The sequence below is a fragment of the Haemaphysalis longicornis genome, unplaced genomic scaffold (genome assembly GCF_048455015.1).
Source record: "Haemaphysalis longicornis isolate Haplotype H1 unplaced genomic scaffold, Haemaphysalis longicornis Haplotype H1 scaffold_6, whole genome shotgun sequence".
Taxonomy (NCBI): domain Eukaryota; kingdom Metazoa; phylum Arthropoda; class Arachnida; order Ixodida; family Ixodidae; genus Haemaphysalis; species Haemaphysalis longicornis.
The window spans coordinates 151066936-151081082 of NW_027526407.1; the positions used below are offsets into that span (position 1 = coordinate 151066936).

The following is a 14147-nucleotide window of genomic DNA, read 5'->3' on the forward strand; positions in this document are numbered from 1 at the left end:
CAGGACGGTCAGGCGTCGTCGCGATATAGGTCGGGGTAAACTTCGTATAGAACTGCCGGACAAGGATATGTGCCAGTCTGTAATAGTCTGAGGGAAACGGCTTGAGCCCTATTCAAATTGTTCTGAGGGGGTGGAAAGACGCTTCTAGACATGTAGAATAATTTTGTCACCTCGTTAAAGGTAGCAGGAGCGTTGTGGCCGTAAGGGGGCGGGGAGTCAGCTCTCCTTACAGAGGAAGCGCGGGCAGTGAGATCGCGCGCAGCCTCCTGAGCAGACCCATTGAGGTTCGGGGGAGCACTCGCGACAGATCCTGCATGAGCGGGAAACCAGTGAATATAATGATTCGTCAGAACATCTGGATTCCAAACGCTAGGAAGGCGAGCAGCTTGCTCAGCTATGCGACCATTCTGAAAAGCCGTGACTGCCGTTTTGGAATCACTGTAGATCTCAGACCCACGACCGCCCAGCAGGGCGAGGGCGATGGTGACTTGCTCGGCGACTTTGGGGTGTGAAGGGCGAATGGAAGCGCTGTTAGAAATCTCTCCGCTGGACTAGAAGATAAAGACGGCAAAGTTCTTCCCATTGCTGTACCCCGGGCGTCAAAGAAGCTGGCTGTAATGTTTTTTGGTTGATCTGTTTGAGGATCGCTACTGTCCTCGCCTTGCGTCTGCCCTCGTTGTTGACAGGCTGTACGTTTCGGGGCACGGGGGCCACTAAGAACTTTTCTAGAATGCACCTTGGGATCGGGGTACCGCTCCTTAAAGATCCTGCCTAAGGGTAATCTAGCTCTTCGAGGATGCGTTTGCCTGCTTCTGTGGTGTTCAGGCCAGCGAGTTGCGCGCGTTCTTGGGCTTCGTCAATCTCCTCGGCGGTGTTGTGTACCCCCAGCTTGAGAAGATCCTCCGTATGTGTCGTGAAGGGTAATCGGAGAGCCCTTTTGACTACTTAACGGATGAGAGCGTCGAGCTTATCTCGTTCCGCTCTGAGCCAGTTGTGCATAGAAATCGTGTACGTGAAGTGCCACAGTACGAAGGCATTGATCAGCCTTTGTCGTCCGTTAGGCAGCGGTGTCTGTTTGAAATTCTGCGAACGAGGTGGAAAGTGTTTTCCGTCTGCGATGATTTTGCGGAGAGCCGTTCTATTCCCGCCATTGAAATCGGCAAACATGCCCAGGACCCTAATGACGTCGACCCTGGGTATCAACCCTCAAAGCGGTCATTTTAACGGCGTATTGCGTAGAAAGCCTCTACTCCTCGCCATTTCATCGTACGTAACTTAAGGGAATTAGGTTTGTGTTCCAAATAGCACACTTATAACAAGAACCTACAGAGTAGCTAGTTATATTTCCATGACATTTAAATTTCATGGTCGCTTCTCAGCATAGAAAAGCCTTATGGAGGACAAAGTACAAGTTTTCTGAAAAGGCTGAGTTATTACAATAGAAAGTAGACCAGATATATAGCCAATTACGATGAACGTAAACCAGACATTAGTAAAAACATTGAGTAAAGCGGCTATGTGCCTATTGGTTTAGAAAAAAACATTTGAAACAGTGGTGTCGTGGCAGCCCCTTTAGCACCTAGTTAATATGATCACAGCGTCGTGTTTGTGAATATTAGTAGCCGCCGAGCAAACCCACCCTTTAAAACATGACTTGGCGATGCCTCTAGCACAGCCCTACGATTTGAACGCGAACACGGAGTTAACGCAACCCTAACTGCTTGTTCAGTGCCCCTCTATTGAGCCACTGATGACGTATGGCGCAAAATTTGAAAGTTTTTTTTATCGCTTCCTGTTGTTCTTTCTAAAAACCCCTTCCTCCGCTTCTTATTTCGAAGCAAAAAAGTTTGGTTTTTTTATCGCCTTTTTAAAATAATTTTTGATTCTGGTATTGCCATAGATATTTCACTATCTGTATAATGGCATGCTTAGCAGTATTTCATAAAATTTTGGAATCATCTATTACAAATCCGTTAGAGCTTTGTAAGCAGAGATTCCTTTTGGGAGTCTTCATTGGACACCTTGCCTTGCACATTTTGTGACGCTTCTTCTGGCTTCTTCTTAACAAACTGCGTTTGGTTTAGAGCATTGTTTGAGACACCATGGTTTCCGTTTTGCGCACCTTCCCCCAAGCCGCCTAGACAACGACTTTCTTTACCACATTTATTATTTTGTGCTTAGATTTTGCTTGAATGCCCTGTACTCCTAGTTTACCACTTTTCTTTTGTGCTTTGATTTTGTTTTAGTTCCTTGTACTCCTAGATTGGACCCTATACTAGCCTCTGGCTACGCATCCAAGCAGTTTTTTGCCTTTCATGTATGAAATCTAAATAAAGCGAAAAATGAAATGAAATGAAATGAAATGCTGGCCTCGTCAGGCGACGTAAACTTTGTACCTACTGCGCGCTCATTACGCGATGCTCGTGTTTCCTCGCTCGGCCTTTGACGTCATGGTTCCTTACTCTGCTCCATGTCACAGTTGCCCATTGGCGCTGCACTCGTAGATTTCCACTATACCGGCAAAACTTTCATGATGAGGCTGACATCATCATTGTGCGACTACGCTTAGAATTGTTCCCTCTAACCTGTCGTTCAATGCACAGTTCTTGGTTTTTTTATGCTTTGACTTTAACCAGGGCGGACTTCGGGGAATCGTGTGGATGGACTGTTTGCAGCTGCTCATGATTCTTCTCGGGCCCGGTGCCGTAATCACAAAGATAGCCATTGATTTGACGAGCTCGAACACGACCATGCAAAATCTTCGTGACCTGGGAGCCCAGAAATACATTGGCAAGTATGTTCGCAGCTTTGGCTCATTCCTACTTTCGAAATGTTTCAAACTTTGCAACGCACATCACCGTGACAAAAAGGTGTTATGACCTCTGGAAAGTCGAAGCAGATAACTATCCAGGAATCGTAAAAAGAAACTCCCCAGATTCCAGGAGGCTGAAACAGGAATTTACGGGAGGACAACCTTCCGCTACAGAGTTGAGATAATATTCACTTTACGAATAACCCCACCAAGGCACCGCGCTTGTACACAGTGGGGGAGGGCTCACGTGACCTGTTAAAAAATTGCACAAAAGGAAATTTATTTATATAAAATATCTGACAATGTGGCGATGTCGCGTTCAATTCCCGTAGCGGTTGAGATACTCACCTGCCCACGCAGCTTTCCTAAATTTGGGCTAACGCGTACAAGCCACCTGGCGTAGAAGCACATTTCGGCAGACTGAAACACATAAACACCGAAACAATTCGCGCACGCAAACACATGCACCCATGCACACAAGTGCCCGCAGCCACGTACGCCCCCATTGTTCGGCCCTCCTTCCTCAGGCCTTCACGCAGACAACGCCGAGGTCGGGGTTTCGCGAACGTTTACTGCTACAGCCAACAGAAACTGGAACGTGCAAAAAAATAACCCTAACACTTTGTTTACGAAACCTACCATTTTGCATGTTCTCCAAGCTCCGTAACGGTTTAATGTTAGGTTTTCCTGCATTCCAGGAATGCAAAGTTCTTATTCTTCTTTCTTTCGTAGCACCGCCTTCGACCTGACACACGACGAAAACGTATGGGCACCCATGCTGGCCTCATCGACGACTTGTCTCTACCGATGGGGTCTGGACCAGGTGGTCGTTCAGAGGTACATGGCTTGCCGGACTCTCTCCGGTGCACAGAGGTGTGTAGGCGCAATTACCCCAATTTTGGCGTGCTAATTATTTCGGAGAATAATTAAAAAGGCGCAAGTGTTCTTTGTATTTTGAAATGGTAAGTACTTACTGCGCAATTACGCAAGCACTGTGAAGTTTCAAAATAAAGGCAACGATTGGGGAAAGCGAATAACCGGTGATATGCTCAGTGCTGCATGTTCATAGTCTACGTACTCGATTACTACACAGCAGAGTTAGCGAAGAACGCGTTTCCCTCATGTGCACGTAGCTGAAAATGGGGGGAGAGGGGCGGAGGTGATTAGGGCTAGCATATGAGGCTCTTTCATTAACGAGATAGTGCGAAAGGCGGGCTGAATACTAGATATTGGAAAGGTATAGGTATAGAAATACTGCAATTGTAAGGTGATGTTGAGAAAAGAGCACAGATGTGGTAAAATTGTTCAGAGAAATCATGTTCACAACACATGGCCACAACCGATGCCTCCTTCGGAAGTTGCACAATCGGCTGACAACGGCGGAGCACCGTTATCAGATGATTACGGCGAATCAACACAACCGTGAAAGGGCGTAAAAAGGCTAAAAAACCGCCACCGCTGGTGAACATTAGGCCACCGCCGCTGTCGCCTCAGATTCCACCTCGCGGATTTACTGCGATCCCTCCTGGTTAAAGGGCAACTTGCTTGGCTGGAACGGCGGCGTGGCCCATATTTGTTTTTCATCTTGAAATACTTACTGAACGGCATATTGGCTGGTAGTATGCGTTTACCGGTACTCACCTAGGGGCAGAAACTTGGAGGCTCACTATGACGGTTCAATTTGTATTGAGGACGACTCAGCGAGTAATGTAACTCAAGAAACTCAAGAAGAGAGCTGAGTGGGTCAGGGAACAAACGCGTGTTAAGGACATATTACTAGAAATGAGGAAGATGAAATGGACATGGACATGGCGTGTAATGCGAAGGCAAGATAACCGTTGGTCATTAAGGCTAACAGGGTGGATCCCCAGATAAGACAGGCGTGGCAGGGGGCGGCAAACAGATGGGCAGCTGGGATCGAGAAGTTTGCAGGGATGAATTGGCAGTAGTTAGCACAGGACCGGGATAATTGGAGATTAATGGGACCGGCATTTGCCCTGCAGTGGGCGTAGATAGGCTGGTGATGATGACGGTGATGATGATGATGATGACGATGACGATGATGCGCTTATCAACTGTTGCTACTTTACGCTCATGGGCTGTGGTTGAAAGGAGAGGGCGTGCACGCACAGGTGGGCTTCAAGCCGCAGCGGATGACATACGCGCTGATTTCCAGTGGATGACATACCGTAGTGCTGATGGAATATTTATATCTGGAAGTCTCATGGCTCAGTTCTCCCTGCCAGCTGTCCTCCATAATCGAGCGTTTTGGGTTTCAGTCAACATGTCACACAGACAGAAAGATGTGTATGACGGGTGAAGGAAACGGACAGCTCCATGCTTGACCGCTTTAATAAAGCCCTAGGCCTTCATGGTTTTAACTCGCTATGGGACGGACGCATTTACTTGTAGAACGAAGAGCAGGAACTGAAGAAGCGTCTGCCCTAACCGAATAGCGAATGGGAGCGCGAAAAACGGGAATCCGATGCCTCCATCTTTGGCACCTGTATTTCAAGCTCGCCGAGTAGCTGCGAATCCCTCCCGGAAAAACAGCAACTGCCCGCATGGAACGTCGACGTGGGCCTATGCTATCCGCTCAGCTTATGGGGCTCCCAGGGCGACATTTTCGACTTCACTTGTAAGCGCGCGCACATAACAGGTGGCTGGTTTATGAGTGCACGTGACGGGGGGGGGGGGTGGAGTAAGGGGTACGTGCACACGCAGCTATAGGTTTCCCACCCTCACTGATGACAGGTCTATTGTGCTGGCTGGAGGTTTAGTCATTGGCGTCAAACGCCTGAATGCCACCTGCCGGATGCTCTGTGCGGTCGAGCGGATTGGGTTGGAGTGTTATAAAAACCGGAAGATACCTAACGCACTGGAGGGAACCAGACAGCTGCATGTTTGTCCGCTAGAATAAAGCTCGCGTCCTTCAAAGCTTCATTGAGATAATTGGCTAAGAAGTACGCTTAATCGCAAATTACAATCAAACATCTTTCGTTTCGCGCACTCCGTGGATTACGTGCTCCTTCGCCGGTCATCCTTGTTCACGCAGTGGAATGGCATTATATTTTTCTCGTTGCTCAACGAGACTCCGGGGGCTAGGCGAAACCACCCAGTTTTAATGCAGGGGTAGCATTGAGTCTGATTCCCCTGGTGACGCCATTAAATACCCACTTTTGTGTTTGTAATCTGGGAAAAGGAGGTCATATTAGTATATTAGTAATCAATGCTTACCCGTGAAGATTCTTTAAAACTTTTGCTATTCCATAAAAAAATCCGCAGGAGCACCATCCCTATTCTCTTGCTATTAGAAATGTACTCTCTTCTTTTTGCTAATTTTGCAACCTATGCTAACCCGAAACCTACTTGATTTCGCCATTCTACATAAGCATGGAAAGCAGTTTCACGAAGGCGCGTTTCCACCAGTGTCGATCCACATTTTTGTTCCATAGCGGGGCCCGATAGAGAAAGATTTGATAGGGGGAATGCAATTTTTTTCGTGTGGCGAAACGCTTTTTGTCATTTTGTAGAATGCCAAGGGTGCAGAAAAGGAACTTTCTCTAGGCAGTCGGAGTACTTTCCAAGCTGAAGCGTCGTGTAGGGCGCGCACCCCGCTTCACCAATGCAGTTGACGCCTTTAGTCTAACTTATCGGCCTCTGCAAGCTGGCGTACACAGCCGTTAGGAAAGTGACGGAGTCACCAGAGGTTAGACAGATCGCGGAAGAGTGTGGAATCTTCTCTGGACACTTCTGCCGCACTTTATCTAATGTCGCGCTTCACCCACTACGCCGACCACGCCATGGAACTTTCGGATTTTTTTAAGAAATACGACCTTTGCTGGGCAGCTGGGCCGGGGATGTCGATCCGACCGGGGATCGGCTTCAAACTACGGCGCGAAAACCAATCACAAAAAGACGTTGAGGCCTTGTGCACGTGGAATTGCTTTTCATTTACTGTGGTGCCAAAATAATAAAGAAAGGCCAACGTAACTATCAGTGTCACTGCGTAACTACACAAAGTGCAATCAAGTCTTATGCGCCGTGAAATGAATACGAACGGTGGTGTTTTATTGAATGCAAGAGAAAATACGTGCACACAATCTGTGTTGTGTCTACATCGTTCAGTAGTGTTGGCACTCATTAAAAACCAGTGCCATTGCAAAAACATTTTTTCGGTTTGCCCGGAATTTTACTTTATTCCTGTGCAGTTTCAGCATTAACAGACAAACACGCGAGTCTCTGCCGTGCGTAAGATGACAGAGAACATGCCAGCCAATGTGACTAGACACCAAATATTTCCGATGACGCGCATCCACCTCTTAAAATATTCTTGCTGAGGCCCTAGACGCAAGTACCCATCTCGATGCTGATACCCACATTTGGCTGTTCACATTTCTTTAGATGAACCTTCCTCGAAGTTCATCCTATGAATAAACTTGTACGTGTAGGCTCCACCTCTAACTGTCGTGGGCTTTTCGCTGATTCAAACACCACCAGCTGGCCGATTTGACTTAGCTTCCGCACGACACTCGCTGGTTCATTGATATGGCCCCACTCCTCTTCAACATCCATCCGACGCACCACCGGGCTCGCAGAGCAACCATAGCGAAAGAGGTCCTCAAATTCAGCCACGGCCGAAACTCTGCAATAGTCGCCAGGCAAACACGCAACCTCCCGACGAATAGTAATGACCGCTGTTGCGCGCACTACTGAACTCCTCCTCATTTCCTACAAACATCCCCCCACATTAAAAACGTGGCCACGGCTCTAGTCATTGAGATAACTTTGCGGAAATCATCGTGCTCAAAACAAATGGTTTCATCCCAGGAGCCACCAGACAAATCCCCGTGTGACATGCGCCCGAACAGCTCGTAAGGATTATTTGGTCCGGCTCCTGTCCACACCGCCATTTGCAGCAAGCGTGCCTGTGAGCTTACCCACATGGCAAGCCACCTATTTGAGCGGTGGCATGTCTGTTGTTTTTTCAGCAAGTTTGTAGCATTAGCGTCTCGAGCGAACAGGTATATCCCCTTACACGCGAAAAAGAACTTCACATTCTAAACATCCAGGGGATCCCCTTTCTTAACCACACTGGAGCACGCGCACACACTGACCTTCACGCGATTTCCGCGTCTGCGAGGCTCCGGGCGCCCTCTCTCATGTGGGATTGTAATCGGAACGCCCAGCTCCACGTCCGCTTTCCTAGGGCTGTTCAGCTCGGACCCTGACAACCAGCGTTGGCTCCAGATGGCAGCCCAAGAAGCGTGGCGTTCTCAAGCAGGGACTAATAAGGGAAGATCTCCCCTATAGCTGGCTGTGCAAAAAGACGTTGATTCCATCTCCTAATGCTCTTCATACCTCACAGTGGTGCGTCGTTAGTGTTTGCGTTTGCAGAAGCTGATGGGCATGCATTTTTTCCTATATAAAAATAGGGAGAGTTCAAGTATGAGTCCGGCTACAAGTGCACCACCCAAGGAAAATAAAGGAAACTCTCTTCTATTGTGTTTGCCACAAGAGCCGTAAGTCAAACTTGACACTTGACTGCACGGCACTGAACTGACGTCAGCTGTATTACTGTCGGGAGCGACATCAATGCACTGATGCCATCACAATCAGTGGAGTAGCTTGCTTTCCTGGAAAGATGTAGTGTACACTACAGACCTTGATTGTTTAAGATACACAGCACCTCTTAGTCGACCCTCCGTAGTCCGGCGTCGGCACCTTTCCCCCTACACTATAAAAAAAATTCCCTCGCACTTCCCCGAGGGAGAGAGTGTGTAAGTGCGAATGCACGGTTGTTGAGAGAGAGAGAGAGAAAGACTTTATTTGAGGCCAGCAGGGAGTGGGAGGTCGGGATGCGGTTGTTGATTGCGCGATTACGGTGGATATCGTGATCTTGGAGTGGAGAGGAGGCGCCCAACACCCGCAGTCACTGAGCGGAGAGAGGAGGAGGAGAGTAGCTCCTGCCGTTACGGCGAGGGCTACACGAGCGCCCTCACGCGTCGGAATGCGGAGCGCCCGCTACGCGAGCGAGAGCTCTCCCGCCCGAAGTGGAGAGGAGGCGCCCAACACCCGCAGTCACTGAGCGGAGAGAGGAGGAGGAGAGTAGCGCGCGCCCATCTCCCCCCGTTGCTAGGGAAGACGAGGAGCGCGCGCACCCGCAGCTGTTGCTATGCGGACAACGGCGGCGGACGATTCAGGCTCGCTTAAGAAGTGCATTCGCACTTAACATTAGTTAGCGGCGCCCGGTTTCGACCCCACGACTCTCTGGCCGAAACGGGAGGTACGCGGCGCTCTTCCCACTGCGCTACCAAACCGAGACAGGAGCAAGTACTACGAATGCAGCTTATGTCTTTGACTCATTCAAACTACGTCAAGAAGCTAATGATATAACGAAGGCACGTGAAGCTGAACGTCAACGGAAACGACGAACTGAAAACTTTAGAGGAGGATGTTGAATTTCCCGTGGGAAAGATGTGCGGGGAAGCGCCACGCGCCTTGCAGCTCAACCAGAGAAGACGAAGAGCGGGGTAGGAGCGTGAGCACGCAATAAAGAAAGACGAGAACCAGGAGGTGTTCGATCAGGTAACGCCGGTGTCGGTCTCTTCACTGTCTCTACATTTCTCTACATTTCCCTGTCTCTACATGGGGGTTCACACTACGTTCCCATTCTTGCTCCGATAAATGAAACAACATAACGGCAACACAATGAAGCCTACACGGAACCCCTATGATGCTTCGTATCCTCCTCATGGTTCCCCACGGGAAGATGGTGTAATTTTTTCTTTTCGTCCTCTCTGGAAGGTGAAATATTTCTAAATTCGAAACCACTGAGGACGGGGGCAACGCCGTAACTTGTTATGCAGGGTCGGTTCATATATACAAAATTCGTGCCAAGGCAAACAAAAATCATTAGGATAGTGTACGCTGGAGACTGCGACACTGCACGCATACCGATATCCGTTAATATAGAAAATTACGTAGACTTCGTCCGTAAGCCACCTTCGCCATGATTAAGACCGCCTTGAGCTAGTCTATATATATGTAATATTAATAAAACTAGATGAATTCGACCTATTTTTGAGACCTGGAGGGGAACAAAAAATAGTCCGCATAAAAAAATCCGCGCGTCATTACTTTTATGGGACAACTGGTGCTTCCTAGGGAAGGTTCGAAATATCGAAGGTATCGAAATATCGAAATATCGAAATATCGAAGGTTCGAAAAAAAAAGACCGAAAAAAATGATCGCCTCCTATATATCAACTCGTCCCTCGGTTCCTATTATCTGCATTCACAAAGTATGTGAGCTCAAACTGGCCATTACCAGTGCATACGCATGAACGCACACGGGCCTATGATCGCGCAGTCGTAAACGTACGCCCTTTTTTTTAAACCGTCTAACGAGTCTTTTCGTTTATTTCTCCAGATGTGAAAAACATTTAACCGTCCAATGAGCCCCGCAGCTAGGTTTTAGCTCGGTCTCACACTAGCTTGACTTTTACGGTGAGGCTGTCTATGGACACGGCCAACCGTCCGCGTTCCAGCGAGCAGAAAACCCTCCGAGGCACCGAGTGCGCATGCGCGAAATAACTGTGATAGAAAGAGAGGGCAGGAAAGAAAACGTCGGCGTCTCTCGCCGTGAAACGCGTCATGACCAAGTGGTTGTGACGTGGTTGGCGAGCCACAAAGGGAAGGAGAACGCTCTCGAGCGGATCGCACGTTGCAGCGACCAAGCAGCGGCGGCGTCCACAGCAACCATCACCTTCTGGCCGCTGGGCGGCCGTTTTCTGTGCGTTCTGCGCGCTCACATCATGGTACGGTAAAGCTCCTTGTTATGCATATATAAGTCGCAGTACCGCCCCACGACATCGTCTTTTTGTCGAACAATGTCGACCAACGCATTTTGAATGATTGAATAGCCGCGTGCATCGTAAGATATCCGGAAGTTAAGCTAAATTAGCTAGGCAATTCACGGTACTTTCATGTCAATACGATACCTCCATGTACACAAATCATGAACTGCTTTTATTCTATAGCCTAACAGCTCCAGTCCACTGCAGGCATGCACAATACTTTGCCAAATTAAATGAAGTAACACTGAAGTTGGCTGTTTATCCCTTTCATTCTTCATTTTATTATTCTAGGCGAAAATAATTTTCTGTATGTTCTCGCACATCTTTGGCCATCAGAAGCTCATAAATGAAAAATTACGCTAATACTGCAAGTATTTATTAGTTTACAGGCCCGACAATTATTTAGGGTATTAGGCAATTTAAACTTTGTTTTTGTAAAAAAAGAACTTCCTATTTTTGTCGTAAAACCTACGACACCCTTATCTACAGAAAAAATATAACGCTCGTAATCATCTATTTACAGATTTATAGACATCTTCACCAACCGGAATTTCCGTTTCCTTACCCGCCCGGCTGTCATACCCTGTGTCCACTGAATCGTTTTCGGTTTCATTTCGTTCAGCCCCGCGAAAACTCAACAATGGGGATGTCTATCGCAGGAGGTACCCTTGAACAAGGGTCACCCTGAAAAGTAGCAGTTTTAGTTGTGTTCTTAAGACGCTAGAGGATATCATGTGTTGTGTCGTCAAAGGACGACGCCAGGGCCGATTAATTTATTGGATGGACGCGAGTTACTGGTGCGGTTAATCGCCTCATATGTGCGAAAATGTCTGGAATTCTTGAATATCGGCTTAAGGAAACAAAAATAGCTGTCGCTGCTAAGGTAATAAATACATTGGTCCATTTTTTCTTACAAGCATGGTTCTGTTCAAATAGTGTCCCGCACGTCCAAGCTCATTGTTATGAAAACTGAACATTTGAATATATATATATATATATATCTTCACTTTCTTTCTTTCTTTCCAAATTCTTAATCTGTTTCAATGATCTACCACATCCTCCCCTTTGCTTTCCGAGGTTTTCTCGACTGCCAACCCTTATTTCTGTATATATATATATATATATATATATATATATATATATATATATATATATATATATATATATATATATATATATATATATATATATATATATAACCTATGTCGCCTGCCAGAATAAAATCTAAGATGGTTGTACGCTGTGGTCCAACATGGTAAATGGCGTGGCACGTGTTACAGAACAGAGAACCAAGTATCCTGTCTCCTGTGTATACTTATTTGCTTTTTTATATGGAACACTGTACCCTATCTTGCCAATTGTCCCCCCTTATGTAATGCCTTCGGGCCATTAAGGATGAAATAAATGAAAAATGAAATTTGTATGACGTGAAAATAAGGGCAGCCAAAAGCACTAAATAGGCCACGCGATGTCCGGCTCGGAAGTATATGGGTGCAACATGGCCGATCTTGTCATTGCAGTTCCAAAGGAACGTTTCGTCCAAGCAGTAGTCCAGTGGTGGTGGCTCTCCAATATCCAAGGCGGTATACCTGTACCTCATGTCGCAATGAATAGGGGTTTTATAATAAAGTATAGCAACCTAAAACCAACCGAAACCACGAATACCAACACGGCTGCCAGCATGCAAGTTATGTTAGGGACGTTGAAACGGAGCTCGTGTATGGACACTTCTGGTCCAGATTCCACAACGTGGGGTACCCGGCAGGACTTTTCTTCGGCACATTCGTCCTTCGGGGAGTTGTTGAAGACGCTTTCGACAGTGTCGTCACTTTCTACTCTTCCGTGTCTTTTTCGACGATGTCGAGCATGACCACGGTTCCTAAATGAATAGCTCTTGAGGGTGGGTCCAGTACTCGTATATTCTGCCGCGCGCAGTTTGCGTTTAGAGCTATGTTTATGTTTAGAGCGTGGGAGTGATTGGCCGTGATGGCTCTCGAGGAACTATTTTCATTGTCAACTCGTCTCTTGATCCCGATGTAACTAATACCGGTGCCGACGACGTGGTACCTTTGGTTGCCTCCCTTGTTATAAGGTGCGTCCTCCCACTGAGTCCAGCGCCATGACCGCATGAAGCGCACAATCCCTTGTCTGACTCGTTGCTTACCGAAGTTCGACGGGCGGTTATAATTTAGAGTCCGTTATACGCTTCCGTTAATAATAACAATAAGAAGAAGAAGAGGAAGAAGAAGAAGAATCATAATATTCCTCATTTCAAAGCACTGAATACATATTCGGGCCAGCCCAAACCAAAAAAGGCTTCATGGGGCCGTGCTCGGCAGTTGCTGCCCATTACGCACACCGCAATACAATATTGTCGTCTTACAAAAAAAGGAAATAGAAATAAAGAAGAAAAAAAGTAAAAATCGGGTACAAAAAGAAAAAAAAGGGTCTTGGAATAAAACAAGCACCAGAAAATACATTCAACAGCTTCCACCATTCAACATTCAACCACGTATCACAAAAACGGCGTCTCTAACTGGAGCACCAGAGGTAAAAGAAAACAGTTCGGAGGGAAGGGAGTTGAGCATAGAAGGGACATAGGAAGTACGCAGCCGCTCACCATATTTAGTGCGAACCCTCGGCACAACAAAGCGACCTCGTAAGCGGAGGTCACTTTGCGGTGTGTAAAATGCACAGTGTTCGTGGGACCAAATATATTTTAACGCCACAGTTTGTTTAAACCTCCCGTACTCCCTTTACGAGTTAGTCAACGTAGTCCTGGTTGCCCAATTACGGCTCCTACTTACCGGTCTTGGCTGCCTTCCGCAACCTCTACAGCTTAGAGTCGTTGGCTAAAAAAACAGCCAATGCACTCGCCATTTGTACAAGTACGGCACGCACACACACAGCTGGCTGGCGCCGCATCTTTTCAAAGTGCTACGAGTTGTGCCGCGCCTCTGCCAGATGGCGCCACGGGTCCCGCGACCGAGAGAAGACGCAGTGAAACATCCCCTCGCGAGGGGCACGATCAAATGCAGAGCATTTCCGGGGGCGCACGACGTTAAGTAGTTTGCGTTACGTTAATGTTGTTGCACTTGTGGCAGCTGCTGACGAGAGAGCGCTCGTCAGCAGTAATTTGAATTAGCCAACGATAGAAGGCGCGTTCGTAGCGTACCATTCTGTGTCGGCTTTGTGGCGCAGTGGGTAGAGCACCATGTACATTGCGTTCCGCCCGCAGGGTCGAGGAATTGAAACCGGGCGCCGGATAGTATTTTTTTTTATATAGTAGGGACAACGACGGTGCGGACTACGGACGTCAACGCGGGTGACATCGTGAGGTACTGAAATGCTCTGCATTTAAAATAAACTGTCATGGCTCTCGATGACCACCGAATCGCGGCCCGTGGCGGTGACAAAGCTGTGATTAACAAAGAACGGCTCGTTCACGTCACCTTGCGGATTGGAAGGCTTGTGAAC

General features: G+C 47.5%; 1 protein-coding gene across 1 annotated transcript in view; it reads left to right on the forward strand.

Moving 5' to 3' along the window:
* The window catches only part of LOC144141988 (sodium-coupled monocarboxylate transporter 1-like), a 211098-nt gene that overhangs the window by 84087 nt on the left and 112864 nt on the right, over nt 1-14147 (forward strand). Inside the window, exons 5-6 of the mRNA XM_077673418.1 lie at nt 2637-2794; nt 3545-3685. Of these exons, the coding sequence (XP_077529544.1) occupies nt 2637-2794; nt 3545-3685 (299 nt within the window). The remainder of the gene's footprint in view (nt 1-2636; nt 2795-3544; nt 3686-14147) is intronic.